The 15641-nt window shown below is 43.6% G+C and overlaps 1 protein-coding gene across 2 annotated transcripts in view; it reads right to left on the bottom strand.

Annotated features, from left to right (window-relative positions):
* The window catches only part of SORCS1 (sortilin related VPS10 domain containing receptor 1), a 428683-nt gene that overhangs the window by 77549 nt on the left and 335493 nt on the right, over positions 1-15641 (bottom strand). For both annotated transcript variants that reach the window (XM_084634878.1, XM_084634879.1), the window contains exons 7-10: positions 14954-15072; positions 12388-12477; positions 6461-6640; positions 2889-3035 (exon numbers count right to left, since the gene is read on the bottom strand). In XM_084634878.1, coding sequence (XP_084491004.1) covers positions 2889-3035; positions 6461-6640; positions 12388-12477; positions 14954-15072 — 536 coding nt within the window. The remainder of the gene's footprint in view (positions 1-2888; positions 3036-6460; positions 6641-12387; positions 12478-14953; positions 15073-15641) is intronic.

Genomic DNA, 15641 nt, shown 5'->3' with positions numbered 1-15641 from the left:
TTGTTCCTGCCCCATCATCTCTCAGCTTGCTGTCAGATGACATGCACTCAGCCACAGCACTGTATGAGATGAAGCCGGGTGTTGCCTTTGGCTTGCATAGCTATGATCCTGTTGATAATCATGAGGTTATCCAAAACTTTGCTATCCAGTTCTTAAGAAGAGAGTGTTTAAGAACAGCAAAAAAAGAGCAACCACCCTTTGTCATCAGGAGCTGCCCTCTCCCCAGTGTAAATGGCTCATAACCAGTGCACTACAGTCAGTGTTACTAGAGTTGTGCGCTTTGTAAATCCTGTCTCTAGCTCAAGGGCACAGGTAACCTATGTTGTGGCTACCGGCGACTCAGCTACAAACTGGGAAAAGCTGTGGGCTGTTTCTACAGGTATCATGATAGCTGTTACATCTCTGCAACAGGATGCAAAGCAAGCCCGGATATTGGTGAGGCAGTGTAGACCAGTGGGCTGACCCTGGGGCCAAGGGTAAATAGCTCTACAGGGATAATTGGTGCTGTGACACTGTCCGGATGCATGACCTTGAGCAACTCACTTAACTTCTCTAGGCAAAATTCTGCTCTCGTTCACAGCAGGGCAACCCCACTGAACTCAGTGCAACACCTTCTCCAGCTGTAAAATGAGGAGCATAACAACTATATACCTAACAGAGTTTCCCCAATACCATGAAACTCCCATCCTGATTGGGTGCTACTGTAATATATAGAATAACAATTAATAAAAATATAAATACTCAGTATGATTACATGTAAGATTCAGAAGCTGAAACTGCTGTTGGTTTATCTTCAGTCTTACAGGACTGGGCTCCCAGACCAGACCCCAAACCCTCCAAAATCCTAGTCCCTTCAGTCTGCCAGACATTCCTATAGCTCTCGGATTCCTTCATTACTTTGAAGATCCTGTTGCAGGACTGCTGCTCATTTCTACTTTGGCTCTCTGGGGAATGGGAGGCAAGGAGCGTAGGTGGAGTGGGAAAAACATAGGGCTCTGTCCACTAACTTCCCACCTCTTATGTGCCACAATTAGGGGCTAGCTAAATGGTGTGGATAAAGTAAGAACCTACCTTGCTCAGAACTCAAGTCTCAACTTTTCTGAAGGCCTATAAAATCCACTTATTTTTCCTTACGTGTCATTTCCACTCCCCCTCTGCCCCCAATTCTTGCCAGTTTTGCAGAAACAGAAGAAGTACTAAAACACAATAATAATAGGTTACAGAGTAGCAGCCGTGTTAGTCTGTATTTGCAAAAAGAAAAGGAGTACTTGTGGCACCTTAGAGACTAACAAATTTATTTGTTAATAATAACCACCTAACTCTTATACAGCACTTTTTATCAGTAGATCTCAAAGTGCTTTGCAAAGGATGTCAGTATCATGATCCCCATTTTATATATGGGAAAACTGAGGCAGAGAGGGGAAAGTGACTTGTCCAGTAAGAGTTTGGGGTTCTTGTATGTATTTTTGTAAATACATTTTGTAAATTTTGTAAATTTTTGTATTTTTCTTGCCTTGACTAGAAGCAACAAGTCCTGAAAATCTTACAGGAGAAACTGTTCTCATAAGATGCCCTGCTCGGTTCTGCACACCCAAGAGGCTCAGTTAACCTTTGGAGAAATATCTGCATTTTGTTGTGCTGATCTAATCTGCCCCTTGCCCGCCACCCTAGTAACCTTCTCCTCTTGATGTCTCCGTCATTTCTGTGTGAAAGTCCCACTGTTCTGTAAAAAGGCTAGTAAATCCCTAGGTACCCTGTTGAGAAAGTACATACCCCCACTGCAAATGAGCTGGGCTCTTCTGCTGGGGTACATCATTTGTGTTACAGGAGATGAACCCAAACCAAAGCCCTGACCCAGATCTGAATTTTGCAAATGGCCACTATATTTATAATGGGCTGAGCCAGAACCCTTTGATCTAGATGCACTTGGATTTGACTATAAGCACTTCCAGGCAGACACCATGCACCTACCACAGGTGTTTATTACATACTGTTGCCGTAGCACTTTGGGGCCCCAGCCAGGGATCGGGGCCCCACAGTGCTAGAGGCTGTACTCGCACAATGAGAAGATGGTCCCTGCCCCAAAGAGTTTACCATCAAAGCCGATGATGAGAGACAGCAGGTGGCTACAGCAAAGACACAAGTACAGCGAGACCATTATGGGAAGTGCTTCCTGATCCTGACTGGCTCCCAACAGTCGGAGCTGTGGGGGTGTCCAGATTACTATCCCAATCTCTGTATGGGCATGGGAGGTGAGACTAGGATATTTATTTTGAAACAGTTGCAAAATTCCATAGAAACTCCTCTGAGTTGGTTTTGCTAACGATTTTATACATAAACACACAGATTTTTGTAATGTGTTGACTGCCCTAGTCTCTGGCTATGCAACATAAGTGAAAAACAAGAAACATCTAATAATAAATTACCTACAATAGACACGGCAAAGCCCCCATCCCCCTTTTAATTCTGCAGCTTGTGCCCATCTCTGGTGACTGCCATATCTCAGGAAGATCCTTCCTGAAACCTGCACTGGTCCCCTGCTGGCATCTACAAATAGCTCGTTTGCCCCACCTAGTGTGCAGAATTTCAACAACACTGTGACAGAACCGGCTGCCTCAGAGGAGATCATCAGCTCTACAGAAAGAAGCCTTATTGGAGAACATTTCCTTCATTAAAGATATATAAATAAATAAAATAAAATAGCCTGGCTCTTCCCATAATGTCTGGCTGCCCAAGCCTAGCATCACTGTGCCCTTGTAATGAAGCTTCCTGTCCGTGCCATACAGCATAGCCATGAAGACCAGTCCTATTTATTGTTTAAAAGCCTGTATCATCTTTGTGTTGTTACCTGGGGGAAAGTTGTTGTTGTTTTTTAAAGCAGTACTTACTAGGAGGCAACGAACAGGGTTTCCTCTTAGATCAGTGTCTGGAGCTTGCAGCAAGCGCCAGTCTCTTCCTTTGTTGTAGGTGATGAAAGTTTTCACTTGGTTGTCAATCTTCTTGTTAGCCAAGAACATTCCCTTTATCCCTGCTACCTAGGAAAAATTGACATGGCTGAAAAAAAAATATCAGTTGGACTCCGATCTTTGATGTGCACATGTGATTACCCGTCAAACCCTGTAGGGACTGAGTCACAGCATCTGTGTGATGGAATCTAGGGGGAGAATTGCCAATGGGTGTTAAAAGGAGGAAAGTTATGGGCTTTATTGGAACAACACAGAGAAGTGCTGCAGATGGGAGATAAAGCCTGTGCTTTCAAAAGAGTGTGGAAACCTGAAATGATGTAGGTAACACTCAGTACAAGGTGACAACCTCTCTCTTTGGTAAGAGGAAATACACAAGGAACAGTCACTCATTTCTCTCTGCTGAGTCAACCACAGCAACTGCTCCCTTGGAAACAAAACAATAATAAATTAATACTTTGCATTTCTATAGTGCCCTTTGTCCAAGGATCTCAAAGTTCTTCATTAATCACTGGTATATTAACCTTAGAATCCCCTGCATGTATTTTTATCCCAATTTTGCATGTGGGGAAACTGAGGCACAGAACAGTTACAGTGACTTGCCTACGGTTGTGGTAGAGTCAGAAATAAGAACCAGATCTTCTGACTCCCTGTCCAATATTTTACCCACAAGGCTATGCTCCCAGACCCAACATCCCGTCGGCGTTGTGAAAAGTTGCTATGTTGCGTTGTTTAAAGGTGGATTACATATAGAGTCATGTGAGAATCAAGCAGGAAAATATCTTTGTTTTGCTCAACGCACCTGGCAAAACATTCCAGGTTGTTCAACACACTGAAAATCAATAGTGCAATATCCACTGTAGCTTGAGAGCGAGTCTGTTAGGCTGTTGCTTTATAAACTATGAGAGCTATGATGGGATTGGAGGGGGGAGGGAACATGCTATCTGCCATCGGGGTGGTTCAAGGGTCCACTCCACCCCTGTTCTGACAGCAGGGAAGTGAAGGAATTGATGCACAATGTCAGCTTCAGTACAGACTGGCAGGGAAAAGATAAGGGCATTTGCAAATGTAATGGAGGGGGGGAAAGCACTATAAGGGAAAAAAGATCTATTAATAAAGACAGAAGGGGATGAAAAGAATGATGGCTCAGAAACAACTGGTACACCAAATATTTTTCTATAAAATCAGTGTTTAGCAGAAAAAAAATTTAGACCATTTGGGAATAAAAAAATAACTTAGATGTGCTTTAGTCAAGTCCAATAGAGGGGTAGCTGGGTGAAATGTCATGGCTCATGTTAGACAGGAGATCAGACCAGACGATCTAATCGTCCCTTCTGGCCTCAGACTCTGTGAATCTATGCTGTATTAAGAGAGCTCTGAAAAGCAATTCCTTTGAAAATATGAACATTTACTGGCAGAACTGACCAAAGATATCGTGGCTACATGATTCTGATGAAATGTTTTGTTCAAATTTTAAATTTTGACCAAAAAACCAAAGAGTGAAATGTTCAGTGAAAATTACACCATGTTTTCTGCATGGTTCTATATACTAGTGAGCTAGCCTGGATGATATCGATCTTGGGCATTTAAGGGAACTAGTGAAACAGTAAGTTTGTTTTGCTAAGAGCAAGTAAAAAAAAATTGTCCCAAAAATTGTGTGAAAAAATTGGTTCTCTTTTGTTGGGAATTTTGAAATTTGAACATTTTTCCATCATCTATACAATAGCAGTACTCATCAGGCTCAGTCCACCTCCCCTTTGAGGAGACGTACCCAGAGAGAGGATCTGGCCTAATTATTCTATACACACTGCCACCCTCACACACTCCACTGAAACCAGACAAGATTACATGTGACAAACACCCCCGCCCCAAACACACCAACTTGACCCCATCCCAGCACCAGTACCCATGCTGCAAACACACCACGGACACTCTTTTCTAGATGCTGCTGTCCTCACACCTGCACAGAGTTTATAGGATTTCAACTTTTTTAATTTGCCTTTGGATTTTCTTTCTTTCTGTTCTTCATCTCCATTTATCCCTAAACACTTACTGTTTGCAACAATCCTACTGGGAGATTCACGCTGGATGGCTTCCAGCTCTCCTCCAGCCAGAACATCAGATTTCAAGGGAGGTTTTTGCCAGGCTCAGTGTCAGCCAGTATTCTTTCTATCTAGGTAATCAGCAGATCCGACGCTTCCCAGTTCCTACCATCTGTCAGCCTAATAAAACAAAGGCTTTTCTTTCCCCCTGGGATGTAGGACACCTTTATATAATGCAGTGAAACTACTCCTTGAACTGACAGTAATAAGAGGCAACAGCCTTTCCACGGGCTGCCAAAGTTGCAGATCGATTAATAGTGAAGACTTCACCAGGATGATGAAATGGCCATGCCCGTTCCCTGCAATTCATCTGCATTTATACAGCACCCGTTCGGGCTTTCTACATTGACATCTCAAGGTGGTTTCCAGTTAAAGGATATTCAAAGTCAATCCAGCTCATGGAGTTAATACTGAGGTAAAAAGTGTCTTCCCTTTTAGAGGGACTCAGTGTTATTCAATGGATTTCATCTTTCAAGGTGGGAAACCACCTGTAGGACACCTAGGGTGAGAACTTTGCCCTGCTCCAGCCTCTTTGTGCCATGCAAATGAGCCAGAGTGCCATAAAGGGGCCCTAAAAGCCCAGGTACCATCCGGGGAAGATTCCCACCATCCAGACACTGCAGAAGACAGCTACTAGTCTGCCTTCCAAGGACACCTTTGCAAGGTCTGGCATAGGGAACATGCTAAGAGAAAGTCAGGGTGGGGCTTCAGCACACAGCTCTGTGGAGATTCTAGGGTGCTCAGGGAGGTAGTCAGAATCTAGACAGATGCCATGGGGAGTCTAAGTAACACCAGGGGCCACTCCAGTCCCCAGAGCAACTCAGAATCAGGAGGGTGCTACAAGTGGCTTAAAGCTGCCATTCCTCCCTCACCTCTTGACTATGAGTTCTGGGCTGTGACTCTTAGAGGTGCAGCATAAAGACCGTCAGCCTTGGGATTCTATGGCCCTGGGACTTCACCTAGGCAGGGTGTTGTGTGTTTTATGTGATCACTAGATTATGGCTTTTACAGTTCCCACAGCAGGAATTCTGGCTGAGTCAGCTAAAATTCCTTCTGGGGGTTCCCAGGTAGTGAATGGTTGCAGCAACTGCAAGGTGCCGTAGAGCTGTTGAGTTAGGCATGGGCTCCCCTAAGTGTATGGCCAGTTCTGTTGAGGCCAGATCTTACAAGGAGATTCAAGGGTGAACCTTCTTGTACAACAGTACAAAATCTGGGCTCTTTGAGGTCCTTGGATAAAAGGCATTGCACCAGTCCAAAGTTACGTGATGGTGTTCAGCCACATAATGTCTCCACTAATCACACTCGTGGTACAAGGTTGTGAACGTTCATCACAAAAGCAATGTTATTGGAAGAGCACGAACTACCAGGATGGGATCATTAGCACTCGTGACATACCTCATAGAGGTCGATCATCACATTACCCTCCAGCCGTCGGCTACTCTTGACATTCTCCAAGGCCAGCGTGAAGTAGACCCCTCTGGTGTCAGATATATAAAGGTTGTACGTATCGTTCTGGTTCCACTCCTGCACAGCTGCAAACACTTGATTCTCATCTGTGCTGATAACATGCATATCCTGGGGAAAGGACACCGAGGCATGATATTGTAGGACAACTCAGTTGTATCAGTTCCAAGGTCAACACAGGTTAAATCCTGGAAGATCAAGGGCTGTATTCATTCTAGAATCTAACCAGAAATTGTAGACAACATTCCTGCAAGCAACTCTTCTGCCGGTTTGCAAAGTAGTAATTAACCATGGAGGTGTTAATTGAACATTCACATTGGCAACACTTTTAAGCACATTGTGGTACAGCAGCAGTTTGTGAGGAGGGAGGGTTCTATAAAAATGTATAATATCAGATGGGTTTTCTTCCCCCTTGCTACATCTTAAACATGAAATGTGATTGAAAAGGAAATCACTGTACATTACTGAGCTAAGATAAGAAAGCAGCCACTTCTTATGCATTTTGTGGGAGTTCAGTGTCCCCCAAAAATTAACAGATGCCAGAATGGCTAGTGAAATTCTATGGCCTCTGCAGTTATTAATTAATTATATTGCCATAGCACCTAGGAATCCAAGTCAAGGATCAGACTCCAGTGTGCCTACACACCGTGCAAACATATAACAAACAGATGACCTCTGCCCCTTAGATGGAATAGAATTTCAGGGTTCTCAAACTTCATTGCACCGCGATCCCCTTCTGACAACAAAAATTAATACACGACCCCAGGAGGGGTGAACCAAAGCCTGAGCCCACCCAAGGGCTTCAGCCCCGGGCAGGGGGCCTGTAACCCGAGTCCTGCTATCCAGGTCTGAAGCCCTCAGGCTTCGGCTTTGGCCCTAGGCGGTGGGACTCAGGCTTCGGCTTCCACCCCCAGGCCCCAGCAAGTCTAAGCCAGCCCTGGTGACCCTATTAAAACAGGGTTCCAACCCACTTTGGGGTCCTGACCCACAGTTTGAGAACCGCTGGAATAGATCATCAGAATGTTCCTTTCTGGCCTTAAAAAAAAAAAACTATGGAGAAAAAAATAATCCAGATTTCCTTGGCACTGGCTAACCCTCAAAAAGCAAGGACGTTCCCTCTTGCTCTGGACTGACATCCCACTGTTTGGTCACTTATTCGAAACTCAGCCAACCTTTTTGATCTGTAAAACTGGGAACTTTATCTGAGGTAGATTTCTTTGGCTATGATATTTCCTCTTGCTTCTGTTAATTCTATAAATACCACACAAATAAAATGTCCTGATGGGTTTTCACACTTCTTGCTGAAGCATGGAAGTGTGAAAAACAATAGGGGAAAAAATTCCAGTTAAAACCCTTTTTTTAATACATTCACTGGGAATGTCAAGTAAAGGTTAAGCTCACCTTATCTCAACTGGTTCCTCCACCCCTAGATTTTATATCTGAGGGATGAACATCCACTTTGACTTGCTTAATTACATCACAGTAATGAACATCCCAAAATAATCTGGTATTTCGGGCAAATAGACTGGGTTACATTCTGCAATGATGTAGAAGGTGGGATAAATCACACTGGCTTGCAACGATTTAGGGCATATCTGTGTGGCAAAGAAAGGTGTGTTTGTAACTGGGGTTAGCTAATTTGGGTTAAAACAGCAGTGAAGACACAACAGCTCAGCTTTTAACTCAAGTTAGCAACTCAAATTTTAACTTAGCACCCAGAGTTAAGCTCTAGCTGCTCAACCAAGTTATAAGCCATGTCCTCGCTGCTATTTTAATCTGAGTTAACTATTGTGGAGTAGCTAACCCAAGTTTTTCCCCAGTGTGGACATATACTAAGAGTCCCTTATGTGTATACGCACAGACATACATCCTAGGAGTGGCTCAGCCAAATTCAGAGATAATGCATTACGGAGGTTGTAAGTAGAGCTGGTCAAATAGTATTTGGCAACTATACTCTTTCAGGAATTTCACCATTTTTGATCAAATAGTTTATTCACCTAATACTGATTTTTCCCGATATCTGACCAGCTTTAGGGAATGCTGAAAGCCGTTTCATGAATGCCAGTGAAATTAATCAGGTCACTTATTCACTGAAATCTTTTCTTTCCAAACTGGGGTGAGTCTCAGTGAGTAAGAAAATCCAATTCAGGCTAAGGGAATCTAAGGATATGTCTAGTCTGCAAGCACAGGGTGTGATTGCATTTTTAGTAGACATACACGAGCTTGGTTTAATCTAGCTGTAGACAAGCTGTGGCAGCTCATGCTTTAGTGGGGGCTGTCCAAGCCCACCCAGAACACTGGGCAATTACTTGTGGTGCTAATCCGCTCAGAAGCTTCACCTCTCTGGTGCCCAAACAAGGTAGATTAAATCTAGTTTGGGTATTTCAGCTAAAGCTACATCACACCCTGTGATTACAGTCCAGCTGTTCCAATAGTCCAATGCAGTGTAAAGTGAGTCTACATTGGTATAACATACACATTACAGGGGCCAGAAGGAGGTGTACATTACATCAACTTACATTTGCCTCTGCATGTGGGTCTGTTGTCCTATATATGCCTGCACAGTGTAAGCACATGACGGACAGAGACTAACATAAATGTATCAATTGGGTGCTGTGTTAGTCCAAACCCTTCTTGGGATTTGGTCAGCGAGTTTCCCTCGATGCAGCATAGCCTGGTGGATTGGACATTAACATGTGTTTCTTGTCTTTCCAAAGACAAGAGAAAGAGCAACGTTATGCCTGAGAATTTGATCGGGTGTCTATGAAAGTCTAAAGGCCAAAGCTTTCTGAATTGTTAACACAACGTGACTGCCCTTTTCTCACTTGGTCGGGGAACTTTGCCTCTTGGCAAGTTTAGCAGCAGGAATGCAATACCTGATTTATCCAGTCAATTGTGGTCACTGTCAGCTGTTTTTAAGGTTCTATATCTTAGGATTTTTCTGGCTATTGCTTCCTCCACAGGGCTACAGACTCACATGGTAAGACAGCACTGATATAAAATGGATGAACAGCACCGATTCTTTCCATCATTATCTAACTTGGAACTATATAAATGACTTGACTGTATGACAATCACATTGCTTTGTCTGCCTTCATGTTTACAGCTGATGAGTAAGCTACTCCAGATCCAGCACAAGTTGGTGGCTGGAGATTTAGGTATGTCTAGAAATTGGGGTGAGTTTAAGTGGACTGCACTAGTGAAATGTTAGGTGTACCTGTGCTATTCTGTGCTGAACTCTATTAGAGAGATCATGAACCACCCATTACAGATCATGATGCCATAGTACAGAATGGGAATTGCAACTCAAGGTTTCCTCTCATTGTATCAATTAATGTTTCTTAACCCAGTCTCAGAGGTACGATCTCCAAGGGCAAGACAAACATATCAGGTAAGAACCAAGGGAGTTAAGAGTCCACAACCCATTCAGCCCTTTGCTCAGACGATAATTATTAGCAGCAGTGATTGTGGGTTTTATGGCATAAACCCTGCCCACATGAGCTGGGCTGCAACCCATCAACTCATGTCACCAAAGCCACCAGTTGTCAGGTGGCAACTCTCTTCCCTGGTACAAATTCAAAAGAGGTGACAGATGCAGAGGTGAAAATGTCTGTATTCCATTCCTCAACCCCACGAGCCATTCGAGAGTTTGGCACTGTCAGCACTGTTTACCACGTTTGGGCCCAATTTCTTAGTGGAGAGAGATTAAAGAGAATCTAGGCATAGAAGGAACTGTTTGTTTCAATTCCTTTGGCTAGCACAGCGCTTTGTACATTTTTAATAAAGGCAGCTCTCCTGCTTTGATAGCAGCATCCCAAATATATGCATTTTTTCCTGTTAGCTTCTTCTACACCAAATGTAGCTCTTCATCTTTTGAAAATGTTATGAGATTGTAATGAAGCATTTTTTCTCCTTAAACATCATACTCACACTTGGATCAAACAGCATTTACTGTTCCAATTCTTATTTCATTTACAATAGGCTAAAATTAATCATAACTTTACTTTCCCCAGTGCTCCGTAGATCTCAGAGAAAAGACAGATGGAGAACTAAACATGTAGTGGGAACACAACTCAAACCAAATATCTCATCACAGATGGTCTGAGCTAGTTGCAAGTGGGAATTCTAAGGGTCATTTTGCATGGGCATTACAATCACTGGTCTGAAAAGATTCCAATTATTTTTTAAACTTCTGTTTCAAATAAGCGCTTATTTGAGTCTGCTCTGCCTTCATAGGATAATTCCTCCTGGTTCTTTAGGATGGCAGGAGTTTCATTCTGTGTAAGAATACCTGGGCCAAGATTTGCAAAAGTGACTAGAGCTTTTGGGTGCAGCACGGGGGTGGGTTCTGCATTATGAAAAAGAACTTGCTGTGGGATGGGAGGAGAGACTGCTGAGGACATCATCCCCCAACCCACACACCCAAACCTGCAAGGGTAAATTAATGCTGACCTTGTTAGTTGTAACTAGCTTAGATCCGCTTACACATGTTGGGATAGCCCTGTTTTGGGACAGTTCAGGAGGATTCCATGGCATGGTGGCCCTTGAGGTCACCACAACAGACAGACCTGTACCTTCATGGATCCCTTTAAAGACCCACCCACATCATAAGAACATAAGAATGGCCATACTAGGTCAGACCAAAGGTCCATCCAGCCCAGTATCCTGTCTGCTGACAGTGACCAATGCCAGGTGCCCCAGAGGGAGTGAACCTAACAGGTAATGATCAAGTGATCTCTCTCCTGCCATCCACCTCCACCCTCTCACAAACAGAGGCTAGGGACACCATTCCTTACCCATCCTGGCTAATGGCCATTAATGGATTTAACCTCCATGAATTTATCTAGTTCTCTTTTAAACGCTGTTATAGTCCTAGCCTTCACAACCTCCTCAGGCAAGGAGTTCCACAGATTGACTGTGCGCTGAGTGAAGAAGAACTTCCTTTTATTTGTTTTAAACCTGCTACCCATTAATTTCATTTGGTGGCCCCAGTCCTTATATTATGGGAACAAGAACTAGGGGCCACCAAATGAAATCTCAGGGGAAATCTACAGGTTGAAGAGATGGGATCTGGAGAGAAGGGCAAATGCTACCCAACAACAATGGAAGAGTTCCAGGAACCTTGTGAATTTGGATGGTCACTGCCCTGTGTAGCAGTAACCCACATCTGGCCCTAAACATCTGATTCCAGATAGAACCTGGAAGGCCATACCATTGATAGCTACCTAGCAGGCCACACAATTGAATTCTAGTAAAGCAGGTGACATTGTTTTGAGAAAGAAATAAGACTGATGTTCCTTTTGTTTAAGAAGATGTTTGAAATCCAGCTGCAAAGCCTTGACCTCTTCCCAATGGAACACAGGTTTTCCCACCCCCCCAGAATGACATTTTTTAGATAGGCATCTCAAAAACCCAGCTCCATAAGGCAAGGATAACCTTTCAGGCTCCATTGCTCGTTCTCCATTGTTCTTCATTAGGGAAGATATGGAGCAGACACAAAAAAACCCATCTCTTTGCTTGCCTCCCATTAAAATCTGCTAATGAGGCAAAGCATAAAAAAGTGACCCACACTGGGCGGGGAAGGAGAATTTTAAGGCAAACCACCCCCAAAGGTGTTAATTGATTAAAATGAAATAGCAATTTACGCAGACCTGAGCACAAATGTACATTTCATACTGATGTCCTTGACTGACTGAAATGCTGACACAGCTGTACGCTCTTTTCAGCTTTCAAATATTCTTTAAAAACAAGTTTTGTTAATTAAAGCTCATTCTGAAGTTACCGCTTGGCATCAGTCACCTCTGAATTGATTGGGATCCATCTGTGTGAGTGTGAATATATCAGCAATAATAACATACCTTGGGCAAAGCATACTTTGGCAGCTTCATCTGTGCAAATGCATTCCTCCTATAGGACACGTAATAGTGTGGCCGTCCTCCCGATGTTAACTGCAATATAAAAGGGAATTTTATAACCAGGGTTACCATCATCATTCATTTTTCTTTGAGGCAAGAGGAAAATATTAGGCAGACTGTAAAGGTGAATGAAACTGTGATAGCAACGGTTTAACATAGCAGCAGTTGCCGGAGGTGACAACATATCTATCAAACAAACTGGCAGTGACTGAAATTGACAGTCAGTGGCGCAACCTGTCCCTATTGTTTGTACGTAAAGTCAAAGGGTGAAATTCTGGGTGATTTCAATGTGGCCATGATTTCACCCTCTGATTTTATATCCATATTGCAGATTACTGTGGCACATTCAGGTCCTTGCTACCTGCAGAGGTGGGTCAAGATTGGTGGGTGCAAGGTGGGTGCAAGGACCCGTGGGTTCTATTTCTAGCTCGGGCACGGACTTCCTGTCTGACTTTGCACGTCACCATACTTCAGCATCTAAATACGTGGCCTGACATTCAGACTAGCAAAGCGTCTACAGCTCCCAAAGTCAATTGGGCTTTGAAAATCAGGCCACTTATATAGGTCCTGAGCATGGATTGAGGTGCCTGACTTTAGCAACTCAACTTTGAAAATGCTGGCGTTCAACTGTATGTGTTTCATTTTTTGCCACCTGTAAAAAGAACCTGCTCACAGGGATGTCATGAGTATTAATCAGTCTTCATAAAAGCTACCGAAATCCTTGGATGGACGGTGCTAATATATGTGCAAAGAATCAATATGTTAAGAGCTCCTCAGGGCAGAACTTTATGTTAAGTATGGTCTGACGAAGACTTTTTGCAATTGTGGGGTGTTTTAAAAGGCATTATTGTAAGTGATCCAAGAACACAGAGGTCATGATTCACAACAGAAAAAAGAAATGAAATTATGACCATCTTTCATAATAGCCATCTCTAATGCATTGATTGACAGCTAGTATTGACAGCAAAAATTGTCCACAAGCACTTGCTTTTGGTTTTGTTCCCCCCCACCCCCTTCTGAAAATGTAAGTTAGCAAGGATGGGCAATTTTTTCTCCAGCTTTTTAGGCAGCTGGAGAAGTCAACCATTTACTGATTAAAATTAAATCCTTTAAAACCTAAATATAACATACTTCTTTTCTGTCTTTTCTCAACTGATCTCACAGCACAGTAAAAAACATCAACAAATTAATCTACACAATACCCCTCGATGCTGAGGGTTTTTATAGGGATCTCTTCACACGACCATTGAAATGCTGCCAGCTCTGGGGTGGAATACAGCATACTTTAACAGCACAGAATAACACCCTACAACTGTTGAAAACAGGAAATTGAAATACACTGTATCCTACTTAAACAGAAGGATAATTTGAGAAGGAAGAATGTAACTAGCCAGAGTGGAATTAACATACCTATTGTCACCGTGTGCACCATGGGATCTGGCTGGACTGTTGGCGAGAGGCCAACTCCAGCAGCACCGCACCAATGTGATACTAGAGCAATGATTCAGTTCTGACACTGACAAACGATTCCCACCTACTGAGCCGCCCCCAGCACCAGTACCTCATTCGCAGCTAAAGGGTATGTCTAGACTACACTTTATGGACCTGCTTTAATTTGCATTACCTAACACATAAATGCTAGTATAGACACCTCCCCTATGTTAGTTAACTCCTTGTGTAAACCACAAGTGCTTATATTCTGGACCAGACCATCTAAACTAGCATTTACAGCTGTGTTAGTTACCTTGAGTCAATTAGCAATCAATTAACTCAAGTTAAAACAGCAGCACAGACTCAAGTCCAGACCAACCCCCAAAGGATCAGGTATCTAGTCAGACAAGTCAGAGATACTGAAGGTCTCAGAAGGCATTCTGAAACCAGATTATTTCCAGTTCATGTACACTGTCCCTGCCCTTCTTTTCTCCAACTCTCTTATTAAATAGACAGTGGCAGCAGGGTAATGAAACCCTTGGCTGTTCAGATGCCTTCTCCGGCTCTCATCTAGAACAGAGATTGGCTGAATACATCTCATCTCCATCCTTGTCTCAATAATCATAGTCCATGCATGACAATAATGGCTGATTACTCTGCCCAGCCCTTCCCTCTATCTCCCCCCACTTTTTCTATTCCTTTCTCTCACTCAGTAAAAGCCTTGATTAGTCTACTGCACTTGTCATATCAAGTGACTGGCACACCAGCTTAAAGACGAGTGGTACGAGGTCTACTCCTGGAATGCATGATGAGGCTCGTTGATTGGCAATGAGGATTATTCCAGTGTGCATCCTGAACGCTCCAGGCAGCACCTCCATGACCTCATGTTGATAAGATACTTGAAATAGAGTCAGAAGGAACCAATTAGCATTCTGATGGGCTGATGCACTCTGGGAAGCTCCTCTTTATTAGGCATTCCGGGCAAGTTGCTTGGTTGTGTGTGCGTATGTATATATAAGGAGTGGGGTGGGAGGGAGGAGAATTACTTGGAATCAATCAGAGAATGCATGTTCCAAACCTGAACAAACACATAATCGTCCTGCACAATCAGGGAATCGGAGTCAATGTAGCCTGGAAATGGTTTGCTCCGGGTGGCTTCGGTGCAGTTCTGCATCCTGCAGGTGATGTACTGAGCATCTGAAATCATAAGGACAAAACAAAACAATGGTCAGTTATAGGGCACAGACCTCTCCCATTGCTGCAGTATCAGTAGCAGGCTCTTGCCTTCCTCCCCAGTTACCTGGCCCATTCCTTTGCTACTGATGCAGGTTTATTTTAAAATATATCCCTGCAGAGCTCTGGGTGCTGTATATTATTTATTTATAATGTGATAGAGCCTAGGAGCCCTAACCATGGACCAGGACGCCACTGTGCTAGGTGCTGTACAAACACAGAACAAAAAAAGAGGCCCTGCCCTGAAAAGCTTACAATCTAATTAAATCAAATCTAATGTAAACTAATGAATCGAACAATTGAGGAGCAGACAGGGCCAGATTCTCAGCACTGCATGAGGAGCGCACAGTGCATCTGAGCAGTATGCGCATCAAGATGGCTACAAGTAACCCCCGTGTCCCAAACTACCCTCCTGGGGACATCTTTGTGCCAGTGCCTAGAGCTGTGCATTTAGCCTCTGGCTGCCCACAGGCCCCAAGGCGCTACTCTGGCCTTCTAGCACTGCTGGGAGGCAGGGGGCCCCAACGATGCCT

Source organism: Lepidochelys olivacea (genome assembly GCF_965140295.1).
Source record: "Lepidochelys olivacea isolate rLepOli2 genome assembly, chromosome: 7".
Taxonomy (NCBI): Eukaryota; Metazoa; Chordata; order Testudines; family Cheloniidae; genus Lepidochelys; species Lepidochelys olivacea.
This window is presented reverse-complemented; position numbering and strand designations above follow the sequence as displayed.